Source organism: Gobius niger (genome assembly GCF_951799975.1).
Source record: "Gobius niger genome assembly, chromosome: 11".
NCBI lineage: Eukaryota > Metazoa > Chordata > Actinopteri > Gobiiformes > Gobiidae > Gobius > Gobius niger.
Window position 1 is genome coordinate 17,467,554 of NC_136862.1, and position 15,297 is coordinate 17,482,850.

General features: G+C 39.5%; 2 protein-coding genes across 2 annotated transcripts; one reads left to right on the plus strand and one right to left on the minus strand.

The window, feature by feature from the left end:
- Positions 1-259: 259 nt before the first annotated feature.
- Positions 260-7,282, plus strand: wdr44 (WD repeat domain 44). Its single transcript, XM_079565863.1, has 20 exons — positions 260-750; positions 1,012-1,045; positions 1,279-1,362; positions 2,078-2,675; positions 3,209-3,357; positions 3,425-3,520; positions 3,598-3,734; positions 3,814-3,897; positions 3,966-4,072; positions 4,347-4,498; positions 4,571-4,709; positions 4,794-4,858; positions 4,927-5,043; positions 5,120-5,242; positions 5,320-5,511; positions 5,582-5,683; positions 5,747-5,862; positions 5,970-6,097; positions 6,179-6,313; positions 6,717-7,282. The coding sequence occupies exons 1-20, from the start codon at positions 674-676 to the stop codon at positions 6,803-6,805; spliced, it is 2,724 nt and encodes a 907-aa protein (XP_079421989.1). The 5' UTR covers positions 260-673; the 3' UTR covers positions 6,806-7,282.
- A 137-nt stretch (positions 7,283-7,419) lies between these two features.
- LOC306970041 (U2 snRNP-associated SURP motif-containing protein) lies at positions 7,420-13,962 on the minus strand. The gene is made up of 24 exons (XM_079565864.1): positions 13,836-13,962; positions 12,970-13,050; positions 12,780-12,894; positions 12,532-12,635; positions 12,369-12,436; positions 12,156-12,250; positions 12,023-12,090; positions 11,694-11,859; positions 11,420-11,622; positions 11,244-11,287; positions 11,063-11,167; positions 10,918-10,984; positions 10,614-10,783; positions 10,377-10,539; positions 10,207-10,286; positions 10,036-10,123; positions 9,820-9,948; positions 8,822-8,987; positions 8,676-8,750; positions 8,549-8,606; positions 8,316-8,463; positions 8,002-8,112; positions 7,790-7,926; positions 7,420-7,704 (listed from the first exon to the last, which is right to left on the minus strand). The coding sequence occupies exons 2-24, from the start codon at positions 13,045-13,047 to the stop codon at positions 7,584-7,586; spliced, it is 2,559 nt and encodes an 852-aa protein (XP_079421990.1). The 5' UTR covers positions 13,048-13,050; positions 13,836-13,962; the 3' UTR covers positions 7,420-7,583.
- Between the last annotated feature and the right edge of the window lie 1,335 nt (positions 13,963-15,297).

The window sequence follows — 15,297 nt, forward strand, 5'->3', positions numbered from 1 at the left end:
TTTTGCTTTCTCTTCTAATATAAATAAAAAAATCAATCTTCAAAACTGTTTGGTTTGCATTTTGCTCATACAAATCTCCAGTCCTTCTACGAAATTGTTGAGGAATAAATATAGAATCAGTTTACCCATCTTTTTACATTGAGTACATTATTTTCAATTAGAATTTGACAAATCAAGCAATCGCAAGATGACCGCCACAGTTGCCATGGCAACGTTAACCATTTCCCACCCTGCCCATTTATTATAGACATGCGAGTGCCCCGCCTTTGTGTCACTCCTCTCCTATGCTTTCGCTGATGTGTTTTTCTCGTCTGTTTTGTTTATACGGGATCACTGATTCCCGTTAGATTGCTCGGCAGCTTCATTACATCGTAAGACCGGCTATTTATTATACAGGGATAAAATTGTTCACCCTGTGCAAGCTGATGCAAAAGTGAACGCGCTTTTTAAACTAGTAGTGGTGCGTGTAAGTGCGGTTTCTCAGTGTAGCAAACGGCTAGCACTACTACGGCTATGACATGACAGGAATATGGCCCTTTGACGACGACTGTCACTTTACAATCAGGACTATAAAGACAGTTTTATAAAAGGAGACGGTCGATGTGACTACTTCACAGGTCGTATCTAAGACAGTTGTCTGCCAACTTGGATTTGCTGGTGCTAATTTGTTAGCATGGCGTCTGATACAAGTGACACTGAAGAATTCTACGATGCTCCAGAGGACGTCAATTTTACTCCGTCTCCAAAAGTGTAAGACATGTTGGTTTATAATTTTGTTGACTCTGGAGAAAAACATCAGCAGTAACTTGAACTTTGAACCGCGTTAAAGCTCTCGTTAAAAAGAAATCTGCTGGTCTTAATAAAAGTTTTCACATCCAACGCTAAATCGTTTGTTCGTGCTTTAACATTACCAGGCATTAGTAGTATTTGCCATTATCTGTTCATTGTGGTTTATGCAGTTCATAGTATCTGCACTCGTGTTTTACTGAGCTGTACTTATGTGTGTTGTAGGTCACCTGCAAAGTTTGTCATTCCCTCACCCCAGGTATGTTTGTTTAGACCAAGTTTCTGTTTAACCAAACTGTGCATGTGGAGTTCAAAGTGAACCTTGTTATTTGACTTTACTGATATTATTTACTTTGCTTAAGGGCTCAAGTTAGAAAGTAAATCTGATTTATACGACTTAATTAATACTTAATGATACTATGCAGAAAAGAAATGAGTGTTGAGTATTATTTGTTTGAGTTATGATGTTTTTTCCCTCTCCTTTTTCAACAGCTTGTACAGAGATCTGTAAATACTGTTAAAAATGATACCTGTGATCCCTCTCCAGCTTCTGCCCCACAAGATGATTCCCTTCAGGTAGATTACTCTTGTCAACCCTGACTGTTATTCAGGTGACACTATCTGACTGACATATAGATTGATTTTAATGTGCAGATGCAAACACATTGCTTTGCCAGTTCAATTAAATTCAAATTGACAGTTAAATGCCAAATGACACGTCATTAGTCACTTCTTTGGTGAGGTTAGTGCAGTTCAAAGCGTTTTTCTGGTGTGTCCAAACTTTTTTCATTGAGGGCCGCATATTGAGGTGTATATGGTGTGGAGGGCCACAGATCGGTGGTCAATGCAGTGAAAATTTCCACCGAGTGAGTTTTATCCATGCCCCACACCTTAATGTCGGCTTGGAACAGCTCTTTCCCACAGTATAATGTTAGTTTTTGAGTTTATAATTGTGTAGAATTATGAAAGTTGTTGTAAAATAACCGATGTGTGTCAATTCAGCAAGAGGCCTTGGGCCAAATGGCCAAGGCCTCTTGTGTAAACTTTAATTAAATATAATTAGATTTACACTTACACACAAAAAATGTAAAACTATATTGCATGAGTTTAGTCTTTACTCTGGAGAGCCAATTCTGAGGTGTTTAGGAACAGCACTGGGGTGTTATTTTTTCAACCTGGATGTTCACACTGAACAACATAAATCTATTGGGAAAAAATCTGATAAAATATTATAGTCCATAACATGTAAACAAAGGATTTCAGATCTAACAGTTTGTTCCCTTTTTCATAGATTATTGACAGTATTATAGAAGAGAGCCAGAAAGGAAGTGTTGATGAGGTGGCTGAGCTCCTTGATAAGCCTAATGTTGATGTAAGAGTGGAGTCGGCGCCAGCGGAAGGCGATGATGCTCAGGAAGTTCCTGCAGAGCACGGGGAGGCAGCTGGCATGCCTCAACCCCTGGAGAAAGAGCAGGAGCAGCCACACAGGGCAGAGGCAAACGGAGCGTGCTCAGAAGCAGCACCTGAGCCACTGGACATCCCAGAGATAGCAGGAGCCTCACAGGAATGTATTCAGCCCCCAGATATTACCAGCACTTTAAGACAGAATGATGGGCCGTGTGCAGGTCCAGAGGGAGAGCAGAGACCTGCGGACATCTTAGACCAAGTCCCACTCTCAGACCAATCAGTAGACTCTGACCCATCTGGACCGTCTAAACCTCCACGTCAGTTCACAGTGGAACCGGACATTGTAGCTAGCACCAAGAAGCCTCCCCCTTCACGACCACCACCTCCCAGTGGAGGTCCACCCCCAAGGCCACCCCCACCTTCCAGACAAACTCTGCCTTCAAAAATGTCACAGGAGTCTCTCAGGTCTAGTGGACTGGACGGTAAGTCTGTGCACGGTACATTTATCGTATATACTGTAGGTATTACAGTACATATGAATTAACTGTTAAAGCTGCTTTATTGTAGGATTGTACTTAAGCGTTTTATTCAACTTTTTAGTTTTTAGTAAGTAAATATGTTTTTTGTAACATGCCACTGACAGTGAAAATTGTAATTCATTGGGTGAGTTGCTACTACTGTTGGCAAAATGATTTTAGTGAAAACAATGTAATGAAACTCTTACTTAGATACTTAATATTGATCTAAGAATGTGCAGCCGATAGTCAAGTGGTTAAGGCTTCAGTACATGTGGCAGATCATTGTTCTATTCTAGTGTCGTGGGTTCGAGTCCCAGCTCCAGCAATTCTGCTGAATGTCGCTCTGTCTACACAGAGAGACATTGTGCCTCTGTGCCTTCACCCTGTGCCTTCCTGTCCAATGAAACGCCTAAAAAAACACAATAAAAAGAATGACATTTCAGAATATGCATATGTTTTACTAAGATCAAAGCAAAACTTCTCTCTGGTTTACCCAGTGACTGCAGTGAACCCGATCAGCCCCGAAGTCCCAGAGCCTTCTGGCCTGTTGTCTCCGAGCAGCACAGTGAGGAGTTTGACCAAAGACCTTCAACATTCTCTGGATTTAGCCAGTGCTACGAGCGGGGACAAGGTGGTCACTGCGCAGGTAAGAAAGGGTTATATATTTATGACACAAAGTGCAGCCATAAAATAAAAGTCATTTTTATCTGAAGGAAAATGAGGACGAACAACCCTCGTCTCAAAGTGGCAGCCCATCTCTAGGCCCTCAGCGTCCACGCTCCAACTCTGGAAGAGAACTGACTGATGAGGTTTATCCTTTTTATTCATTTTTGGATTATGGCCTTAATCCAACAGAACATTTATTACAATTTTAAACTGAAATCAGGAAATCCTGGCCAGTGTGATGATCAAGAATCTGGACACTGGGGAGGAGATTCCTTTAATCCAGGCAGAGGAGAAACTACCAGCTGGAATCAACCCACTCACTCTGCACATCATGAGGAGGACCAAGGAGTACATCACGTGAGCAGGAAAAATCATATTACGTTGTATTTATGTGTTCAGGGGGAACATTTTTATATTTAGATCTTTTCCTCTTAAGGAATGATGCTGCACAGTCTGATGATGATGACAAATCATCAGCTCCACTGGCAGACACTGATGGAGGGAAATTGAAACAGAAAACGTAAGAGACATCCTATTATTGTGTTTTGTTTTTATCATACACTTACTGACTACATATTTCTGATTAAGGACCCAGTTTAAGAAATTCTTGGGCAAGTCTGTGAAGAAAGCCAAACATTTTGCAGAAGAATACGGCGAGAAAGCAGTGAACAAAGTGAAAAGTGTCCGTGACGAAGGTATATATTGTAATTACAAATTAAAGGGTTTAAAATAGTAATTAATTGTAGAGGCTTTTATCAGGCAGGCACGTTCTCCCTGTGCCTGCAACTGTGTAGGTTTCCTCTGGGTGCTCGGGTTTCCCTCACTACTAAAAACTTGCACAATAGGCGAAGATGAATGAGAGTGTGCTTGTGAGCACAAGTACATACATGCATGTCTCGTGTGTTCATTAATATGCACTGTCCTGAGTAAGTAAATAAAGAATGAGACCATTGTTTGTGTTGGTCTCAGTGTTTCACACGGATCAGGATGACCCGTCCTCCAGTGACGATGAAGGCATGCCGTACACAAGACCTGCCAAGTTTAAGGCAGCACACAGCTTAAAGGGACCGTTTGACTTTGACCAGATTAAAGTTGTGCAGGACCTCAGTGGAGAACATATGGTGAGGGAAGCGTTTTTGTCGACATATTTTCAGAGATGTATGTAACTAAGAAGTCCTGTGTTGTTCTCTCAGGGTGCTGTTTGGACCATGAAGTTTTCTCACTGTGGGAGGCTGCTGGCATCCGCAGGGCAGGATAATGTTGTTCGTATTTGGGTGCTAAAAACTGCCTTTGACTATTTTAATAACATGAGAAAAAAGTACAATACTGAAGGTATACACATGTTCTACACGTGATAAATAAATTCAGTGTACGTTAATGTTAATTTGTTTTGTAACATTTTAAACTCTTGCTCAGGGCGCGTTTCACCCTCTCCATCTCAGGAAAGTCTATGCTCCTCTAAATCAGACACAGATGCAGCTGTAAGTACAATCAAGTATGGTGTAATAACCAAAAGGTGCTTTAGTAAATATTCCTTTTCACATTTCAGGCGAGTTGTGTCCCAGAAGATCCAGAAACAGATGACAGGAGCGCTCCTTTCCGTCCGGTCCCTTTTTGCAAGTACAAAGGTCACACAGCTGATCTGTTAGACCTGTCCTGGTCAAAGGTGACACCCTCCCGCCTTTCTCTGTCTACTTCAATGTGTTACTTTTATAATTTGACACTTTTTGTTGTTGTTGCAGAACTTTTTCTTACTGTCTTCGTCTATGGACAAAACAGTGAGATTATGGCACATATCCAGAAGGGAGTGTTTATGCTGTTTTCAACACATAGATTTTGTCACAGCTATCGCCTTCCATCCCAGAGTAAGTCTTGTCACTTGTATTACATAACCATATTTGGCGTATATTTACACAAATGCTTGATTATCTTGTTTTCTCAGGATGATAGATACTTCCTTAGTGGATCTCTTGATGGAAAGCTGCGACTCTGGAACATTCCTGACAAAAAGGTGGCTTTGTGGAACGAGGTGGACGGACAGACTCGGCTCATAACGGCCGCCAACTTCTGTCAAAACGGGAAGTATGCCGTGATTGGGACCTACGATGGCAGGTGCATCTTCTATGACACAGAGGTAATCAAATTCCACAGAGTATTCCCGCCTTTTTCCCTTTACAACGCTAATCCAAAATATGAACTTGTAGCGTTTGAAATACCACACCCAAATTCATGTGAGATCGACAAGAGGTAGAAATAAAGTGGGACGCAAAATCACTGGCATTGAACCGTTACCAGGAGAGAACAAGGTACGTGTTTTGAACATTTGTGTTTTTATGCTTCTCACTCAAATCAATCTTGTTTTCCCTTAGATTTTAGTAACATCCAATGACTCCCGCATTCGCCTTTACGATCTGAGGGACTTATCACTGTCTATGAAATATAAAGGTTATGTCAACAGCAGCAGCCAGATTAAAGCCAGCTTTAGGTGAGCATTTTAGCATCCGTTTCTACCATTCCCTATTCCACGGTCTAAACTCTCCATGTCACAATTGAATGAGGCAACAGTGGTTTTGACATGCTTTGTTCCCACAGCCACGACTACTCCTTTATAGTGAGCGGCTCAGAGGATAGGTACATCTACATATGGAGCACTTACCATGATCTGAGCAAGTTCACTTCTGTACGACGTGACCGCAATGACTTCTGGGAAGGAATCAAAGGTAGTAGCGCTTGATTTGTTTTTTGTCCTATAATCTACCATTACTTTTGGAACACTCTTGTAACTTCGATGTTACTTTCAGCACACAACGCGGTGGTCACTTCAGCTGTTTTTGCACCACAACCGGGTCTTATTGTCCCACAGGAGACGGGGGCAGAGAAACCTGACGCCGAGTGCAAGAGTCTGGACTCCACAGACTCGGAGACAATACCCTCAGGTATGTAGCCAAAATATTGAATCAAGAGAAAAGTTGGTTTAAAAATGTACCTAAGTTGAAGTAGTCATTGGAATCGTTTATCAAGATTGGTAAAGTATTTGGAGGAAATGCTACTTATTTACTGATCAACTGTTTTAGTGGTGATGTAATCAGACAAAACAAAATGCAGAAGGTTCTTATAATAATCAAACAATAGATGAAATATTGTGTTATGTTATTTAGATGTTAATATGAAACTTGTCACTCAGATTGGCAACAAAATGTTTTAGCTCATAAATGAACCATCATAAAACTATTTAGAAGTACATTTTCTTCCCAAAGTAAGAGTAAATGTATTTGAGTTTCTTCCCAACGCTGTATAAATATCTTTTCTCTCATATTATCTTCTTTTTTTTTCCTTCAGGTGCACTAAAGACGGATCACACAGAGGTTCTACTTTCTGCAGACTTCACTGGAGCCATCAAGGTTTTCGTCAATGTTAAAAAGTACTGAGCACTGGACTTTTTCGAAGTGCGGCGACAATAAGGAAAGTGGATTGACAAAATGAGAAGTTGTTTCTCTAGTTTTAAACCTGTTGAAACACTGAACTGCTCTGGAACACAAGTTGTAGACATGGTCGTAACAGTGTGGATGTGACAAAACCAGTGTGAACAGTAATGGGCACCTTACTGCTTCTCTTTTCAAAAGTTCTATATTTCAAGGCTCTTTCCTCAGATCTTGTATGTTTCTTGTGTGTAAATGATGTGAGTTGGTGGTGGTTTTGAAAATGTAATTTACCTGTTAAATGTGCCTACAAAACCCAGCTTTTAAAATCCTCTGTCCTAAATATATCAAGCTAAAGAAGCTACAGTACATGAGTATATGCAGTTCATCATCAGGACTGCAGTTTCTGGCTCTGAATCACTTTTGATACAACCTTTCGAAAAGCACATTTCATTATTAAACTGTACTTGTGTAACATTGCGTACTTACTGCTTTTGTAAACCAAATGCTCTATTATTTCCTCAATAAAAGCCCTCACAAACAGGACCTCTCGATACATAGTTTTACTTAAAAATGCATCAACCACAATCACTCTTGTTAGACATACATTCATCACAATCGTCATTTTTGTTCTTCGCTTTCACAGATATGCAGCAACACGTCTGATTATCCCTCTAAAAAAAACATTAAAACAGAAATCTGAATTGTTGAAAGGTCATTATACAAAATAGTGCTGGAAAACAATGTAACGCAGTAGCGGTTGCATGGACGGTTGTGGAAACAGAAGTCAGTGTTTGCTCTTCTTTGACTTTTTGTGGGAGCGATGCGGTGATCGTGAGCGGGACCTCTGTCGTCTCTGGTCTGGAGATGACGATCGAGAGCGCTTGGATCGTTTCGGTGATCTCGACCTGGCCAGGAAGTAAAATACATCATACAAGTTGTAATTAAGGGAAAACGGCGTGCAACTTAATCATAACACAATATTGCTTCTACCTAGATCGGGAAATGGTTGACCTCCTCCCGTCTGAATCTTTGCTTCTGCCGCGTCTACTGCTAGTGTCTTCTCTCTTTCGGTCATCTTTTGATTTCTCTTTTGACGTCTTGTTATTTACACTTTCTTTGTCAAACTCCTAAATTAAAGAGTAAAAATGCTTATACTTTAAATCAAATGTAATGTGTCCCATGGTCGACTTGGTGAAGCTTACCCTTTGTAGCAACTTGTTCCTGTAGTAATCCACTTGCTGTTGTATGCTCATCCCCGACTTCCTCGGCCTCTTCCCCAACTCTAGTTCATCCTGCATCTTCAAAACTTTGACCTTAAAAAGACACCCATTTGATCAAACATTACTTCCTGCTCTCTTCACGTGTGTGGCACTCATGGTGGAATAAAAAGGACATGAATCTCTCCACAAGGATTTGACCCACCACTTACTAATTAAGAGGCATAACAGTAAACCACTGCAGTGGAGCATTCTAGTTTTGTCTGAAATGTACAAATCCATGTTAGAAAGACACTTGCCTCCAACTCCCTTAGACGCTTCCTTTTGGTCTCTGACATTTGGAAACTTTTGAGGGAACTCTGGAAGTCTGCACTTTCATATTTGGAGGATGAAGAGCAGGAGTCACTGCTGTCACTGTCTGAGTCGTCTGAACCTTCATTATTTTTTCTACAGTTGGGAAGAAGATGACATGTAAATCTTCATTACAGCTTGCACTGGATAAAAATATATAAAATAAAACTACATTTTCTACCTTGGGTCTATGTCATTTTCATGCTCTTCCACATTGTCCCACTTTGAGGCAGTCTTTACTAAAAATGTAAGAAAAAACGTTGGTAACATTGAAAAGAGTGACCGAAACAAACAAGGGCCTGTGTTACCTGGAGAAAACATTGCAGAATCATTTGCCTGCTCCCATTTAGACAAAGGCACTCTGCTGTGAGGACCATCCTCCACTAGGAAATTGTTAAACTATTTAGATCTCCTGAAATCATAACTTCACAACTTATATTAAATGTACACTTACAAGGAAGACCATCAATGTCATCAATGGACGCCCCTAAAGGAACTCCATCTATATCGTCCACCGGCTCTCCATCCAGAGGGTCCCAGCGCAGTGGACAGCCGTCCAGGTCTGCTCTGTCTAACGGTAGCCCATCAATGGGAGCACCTTCAAGATCAGAGGATCCCTCCTGAGGAACAGAAACAAACCAGGTCTGAGTTTTGAACCTTTTTTTGTAAAACAGATTAAACAGTAAGTAAACAAGAGGCAGGAGAGAGAATGATATATACTGTAGGTACATTTCAGAAAATTAGAATATTGTTTAAAAGTGCATTATCTCTAATATATATATATATATTTATATATAAATTATATTCAAAAAGTGACACAGGTATTTATACTTTGAATACACACAGAGTGAAGCATCCCAAGTTTGTTCATAATTATGAAAAATATAAATTACACTGAAGAAAACCCCCAGAGTGAGTATTCAGAATGTTGGTGTGAAAACAGTGACTATTGTAAGCGGCTTGTGTCCCAGGTAAACTCTAAATGAAGTGAAAACCTTTTTAAATGTCGATCTTCATGACCCGTTAGATGCCATACTGTGATGTGGGCTGCAGTCAGTCATTACTCATCAAACTCAATAGGAATGAGGGTGGCTGTGCTTTAAGACACTGTGCTGTAAGCTCTCCAGTGAATACGCTTCGAGATTTGGATATGCATAATTAAAGTAACTCTGACCCTAAGATAGTAGTTAACTGGTTATGGACAGATCTATCAAGACCTTTCCTCCAGGAGCACACTGAGGCAGTTATTCAGACCAAACACGTCTAAAGGAGAACAAGTACTCATGATGAATACAACTGATGATCTAAATGACTTTCTTCAGTATAACTGCTTGGAATGCTTTACTAAGTGTACAAACACCTGACGTTCACTTTAATATATTTGTTAATGTACTTTTACACTTTTTCTTTTTTTCCCCCCGATGTGCCAGTAGAACAAATAAAACTGCTCACCTTTGCTGTATCAATGACTTCCACTTCTGGTTTTGTGAAGCCCAAAAATATATTTTGTAGATAGATTAAATATTGCTCTGGGTATATGGCCCACTCCTCCCATGCTCTGAAACAATTTATGACTTTTTGCTGAGGACAAAAAATATGGAATGTTTTGTCTGGCTTTTTGCAGTGATCTGTAAATTATTTTTGAACGAGACAAAAGTAATATTTTACCTTAAACTGCTCAGCCTGCAGCCTGGCTTGTATATTCTTGTGTGATGCACAGAGGTCTCCACATATCTGGATTAGCTTTGATTCAAAGCTGAAAAGACAGACAAATAAAAATTTACAAATAAAAATGCTTCTGTGAAGATAATTGTATTGATCCAAAGGAGTGTCACCTACTATTTGCGATAATATGATGCACCAGCTACTTTGGCACAGGAGTTGTGTAAAAGGTCTGACACAAGATAAAATCGAGCAACCTGAACAAAAAACAACAAATAATAATTACAAAATAAAAAAAATAAAAAAATAATGTACTGATGAATATGATAGGACAGAAAGGCACAAACCTTTTTCTGAAGAGGGGTTTGAAGCATTGATAAAGATTCAGCGATGAGTCCCACTACTTCCTCTGCAGCCTCTGCTTTCTGAAGACAAAACACCATGGCATCGCCAATGTCGTCCCTTCGAGGGGTCAGTTCTTTCAGCAGCGTCTCCAGTCTTAGTCTGTGTCTGAAAAAACATCTCTAACGTTAAACTGGTTCCACATCGTTAGCATATGGTTAGTTATGTTAAAACATACTCACTCAGCTTTGAGTTGGCCTTTCTTCACCTCTTCCTCAGGCGCAGCCACTTCCTCGTCCTCTGGTCTCTCGTCTCTTCTCAGGGAAAAGTCATTGAGGATCGGCGGTCTCCAGAGAGAACCTCCACGAAACATGCGGAAATCTGCAGTCTTCCATTTAGTCGGGGCCTCTCCCTGTAGAGACCAGCGGTCAACGACATTTAATTCTAATTCTCTTTGACAAATAGTCATAATTTTTGTAATAGCTTTAACATCGTCATACAACGATCAAAATCATAATTAAGAATAATAACAACGTTAAGACTCACGTGAAGGATGGAGTACAGTCTCCAACGGTAGTACACATGATCTTGGCTTTTGTTGTCAAAAAGAAATCTGAGAAGAAACGTAAAATAAATCTAAAACCTTAAATAACAAATCAAACCAAGCAAATCTATTTACACAATCTCTTACCTGTATTTGGGGTTGTTTTTCTCTCTGTTCATTATTATGGCTTCAAACATTGGGCCTTCACGAACCACAAACTCTATCATTCGGTGAATTAGGAATATAAGATTTCTACAAAAGAAAAAATAATAAAATGCTCAAATGATAATGCATTACAGAAGCTTAGTTGTACAGTGAACAGTATTACCTGTCAGTTGGTATAACCACTTTCACTATGGCTTCAGACAAACTCTAAAAAAATAAAAGGCAGAGAAAAGAAACTTTAAAATAATGATTTCCCTACCATTAGCAAATAATTAACTACACCGGCTGCTCAGCATTATTGCAGTGCAGCATCTAAAATAGAAAAGTCCAGGCAAATACCTTGTCAAATTCAGCCTTTGACCCACCAGGCGGTTTGGTGAAGTCATTGCGGAAGCGATCTCTGGGCTGTGCGTTGAAGGGCAGTCCAGATGGAGGTGGAGGTGGGATTGCCCTCACTCCCAGCGGTGAGTACAGTGGCTGAGAGGGGATACGAGCAGGTCTACCCCACCCCAGCTTCATTTCAAAACCCATAATAATTTTGCCTAAATGCAAAAAAAAACCTATCAGTATTCTTTGCACTCTTTATAGCCTCAGAGTTTAGAATTTAAATCACCTTCAAGTGCAGTCAAAGCTCTTTCTGCATCTTTCCGCGTCATGAAGGCCACAAATGCTCGATTAGATGTCCGGTTACGCTCCTCATCGTTTCTGGGCCACATAATCTTCACACTGGCCAGGGGTCCATATTTGCCAAACTCTTTACAGAGCAACTCCTCATTCATCTGAAGACACCATTTAATTCATCAATCAGGAAATAAAATTAAAGCTAGGTATATAGGTATATATGTGTGTATATATATATATATATATATATATATATATATATATATATATATATATATATATATATATAATATTATATATTTCTTTGTTTTTTTCTTTTACCTTTGGACTTATGGCACTAATGTAGAGGTTAGTGCTAATAGGTGCAGTTGGATCATCATATAATGCAGCTGAAAGACAACGTCACATCACACAGTGTACAGCACATTAATGTAAACAAGTGTGAGATACTTACATGCTCGTGCTGTAAATGGTACTGGAATCTCTCCAGGCCCACCCCCTGGGTCTCCCCTTTTTCGTTTATGTTTTTCCTCACGTTCTTCCTGTAATCTGCAATGTATGAGTCACATGAAAGTCACAATTATGTGATTTAATTAATTGTAAATATAATAAAGAGGTTTCACTAAAGGCATTAAAATACAGAATCTAACTTTAAGTGCACGCTTACATTTTTAGTTCTTCTTTGAAGAGTTCTAGGTTACTTTTCTTCTTTTCTTCTGTCTTCTTTTTGAAAATCTGTTATTTGCAGAATAATAAAACAAGAGATTTGTATGATTATTAACTTGCTTAAATGACAAAGTACAATAAATAGAAACAAACATTGCACCTACAGTTTTTTTACTCTCTGGAGATGGTAGTGGTGCGACATGTTGTGGTGCTGGGGCAAACCTTGAACTGGGGCGATAAAGTCGTTCTACTTTGGTCTCTTCGCCTCCTGCATTAAAAACAAATGTATGTAAAGCTCAAATGCAGTGTGTTTTCTCTCACAATGAAAAGTCAGCTTCTTCATTATTATCACTAAGAAGTCAGGGTCAACATTGGTACAGCCTATCAAATGCAGGAAAATGAACATACTGACCTTTGGCTGGATTGGCAGTAGTACCACCGTGGACAAAGGTTTTTAACCCACTTTTGTTACTTGGCTCAAACGTAGCCAAAAATTCTTCAAAAACCTCAGCTGCCTTTTCCTCCTCCTGTGAAGAATATTCTGTTAACTGCAATAGTTGTCAATTAAATAACGTAGTAGCCATCACACTTTGCTGGATTACCTTCTTCTTTAGCTCTTGCTGTTCTTTCTTTGACAGTACTTTGGCTGGAGTTGCAATCTTTCCTTTTCTCTCGGCCATTCTCTGCTTAAACAGGTTAGTATTAGTACCTGCAGTAACGTTAGGTGTGAAACCTACAAGAATAATCCTACAAGTAATAAACCCAATAAGTAATAATCAGGACAATTTCTGACCAGGGTAAAAAAATATATAATAATAAAAATATATATATATATTAATGCGTCTAAGCCTAAATCCCCGACTCCCTAACCCATAAAAGATTGTAGAAAATATATGTAATCGTTATTTTTGTTCTTTCTTTAGGAGCATGACACGAGCCCTACTGTAAAACATAGTAGGACTTGCATTGCTACACTGAATATGTTGAGCATCATCCAAACAGTCACAGCAATAACTGCATTATTATTATATTTTTTACACAACATGTAAAAGCAGAACCATGAGGGGCCGGTGGGTATTGATAAAACTACAACGTGCTACAACACAGTATCTTGAGTAAGCTATAACATTGCATGCCACTGTTTTGTTAACGGTGGCTAACAACATTTAGCCGTTTTAGCTAACATGCTAACTGTCACATCAACACTGAGCGAGGATGGAAGAGAAGTAAAGCTACATGCAACGTACCCTTTGAGACCAGCAAAGACTACAATTTCTAATTCATTTACAACCACCGTATCAAGGTAAGCGGTGAAGAATAAATGAGAAGGATTTCGCTCATGCAATTTGTTTAGCATTAGCCTACATATGCTACAAACAAGCTCCCCTGTGAGACCACCTAATACTACTAGAGATTGTACATTATACATGCATTTACTGTATATCTGAAGGTTGGAGGTGTCACTCACAATAGATGTGTGCTACTGCTTCAGCATTTTGGTTTCGATGATAAAATATTTCTTTTACTACAGGCTGCTGAGAAGGGGTGAGACATCCGAGCTGCAGAGAAAAAAGCACGCCTGCTCAATGGGTTCATTCTGCTGCACAGACAGGGAGAGGGGACAGTTGTGTTAAAGGGATATCCTTACAGCACGAAGAGGGATGTGAGAAATGTATATATTCCTACAAAAATCGAAACCTCAAAACTTGGACCTACATTGAAGTTAAATTATGAATGTGTCAGTGCCTCCAAGCATTACCAGGGCCATACTAAACCAAAGCAGACCTACAAAAAGATACAATAAAATATCAATTCAATTTGGTGAAAACAAGAACAAAAGGCTCTGATTTAAACAAATAATCAGAACGACTGATCAAATCCAGTGATGAAAGATTATACAGAAGTAAAAGTATAAAATCACTCATATGTAGACATGTGATGCCAGCAGATGCCAATAACCCATTATTCTGGTCAAAATTTGAAAGCATGTCAAATTAAACGCAAGGCAAAGTTATACATGAAAATACTGAATGAAGGTCCAATATTCTGTTAAATCAAATTAATTGTTTTTATTCAATGTGGCGTCTCCTGTCTGGGGTTGTGACGTTATGTGAATTTCACTGACTGAAAGAGTTTTGTTGTCAAACAGGTCTAAACCTTGGGCCAGGTGATATGACGATTAAAACTGATCGCTGACCTGATCTCAATGACGATCTGCTATTTTGGAAAGATCGTCATATTTCGATTCAGTGTTTTTGTATGTTAAATGCAGCACAATGCTCAGCACAATGCTCAAACACCAACTCACTGTTTCTGCTGGTCGGTCTTATCAAGCTCAGAGTGAGAGAGAGGAGGATTTCAGCGATCACAGTGAAGTATACCATCTTATCTGGCAACTCAGACTGACAAAGGCATGGCAGTGGGTCTTCACCTGCAGCTTTGTGCCCTGTTTATTCCAGTCTAAACAACATCAAATCAGTAGCAGATGGGCCTTAGTTGCTTCTAAAAGGCAGTATACAGAATATAGGTGCGCGATTAAATTTAAATAGTCATGTAGGCCAAAGAAAATATAGATTACAATGTTTTTTCCATCATCCAGCCCTATCTAAAACAGGACTAAACTGTCTTAACAAACTCTTAAACAGCTCGAAACAAGGTCGAACGTCAGAGACCAAATGAGCCACTAGTGTGTTCTGACTTCATTAATGTGATGTTTCTGATCAGAATAGCCTCACTGAAGCTTTAGGTTCACCGACTTAAAAGAGGTAATTGTGAAAAGACATCAGTTTAAACCACAATATGAACTAGTTTTCACTTTTAATTCAGGTAAAAATTGTTGTAAAAAGTTGCACCTGGATTTAAATAACTGTTATGATCTGGGGTCGCTGCACCTGAACATCCTGAATGACCAGGTTATTCCTTCCTATTTC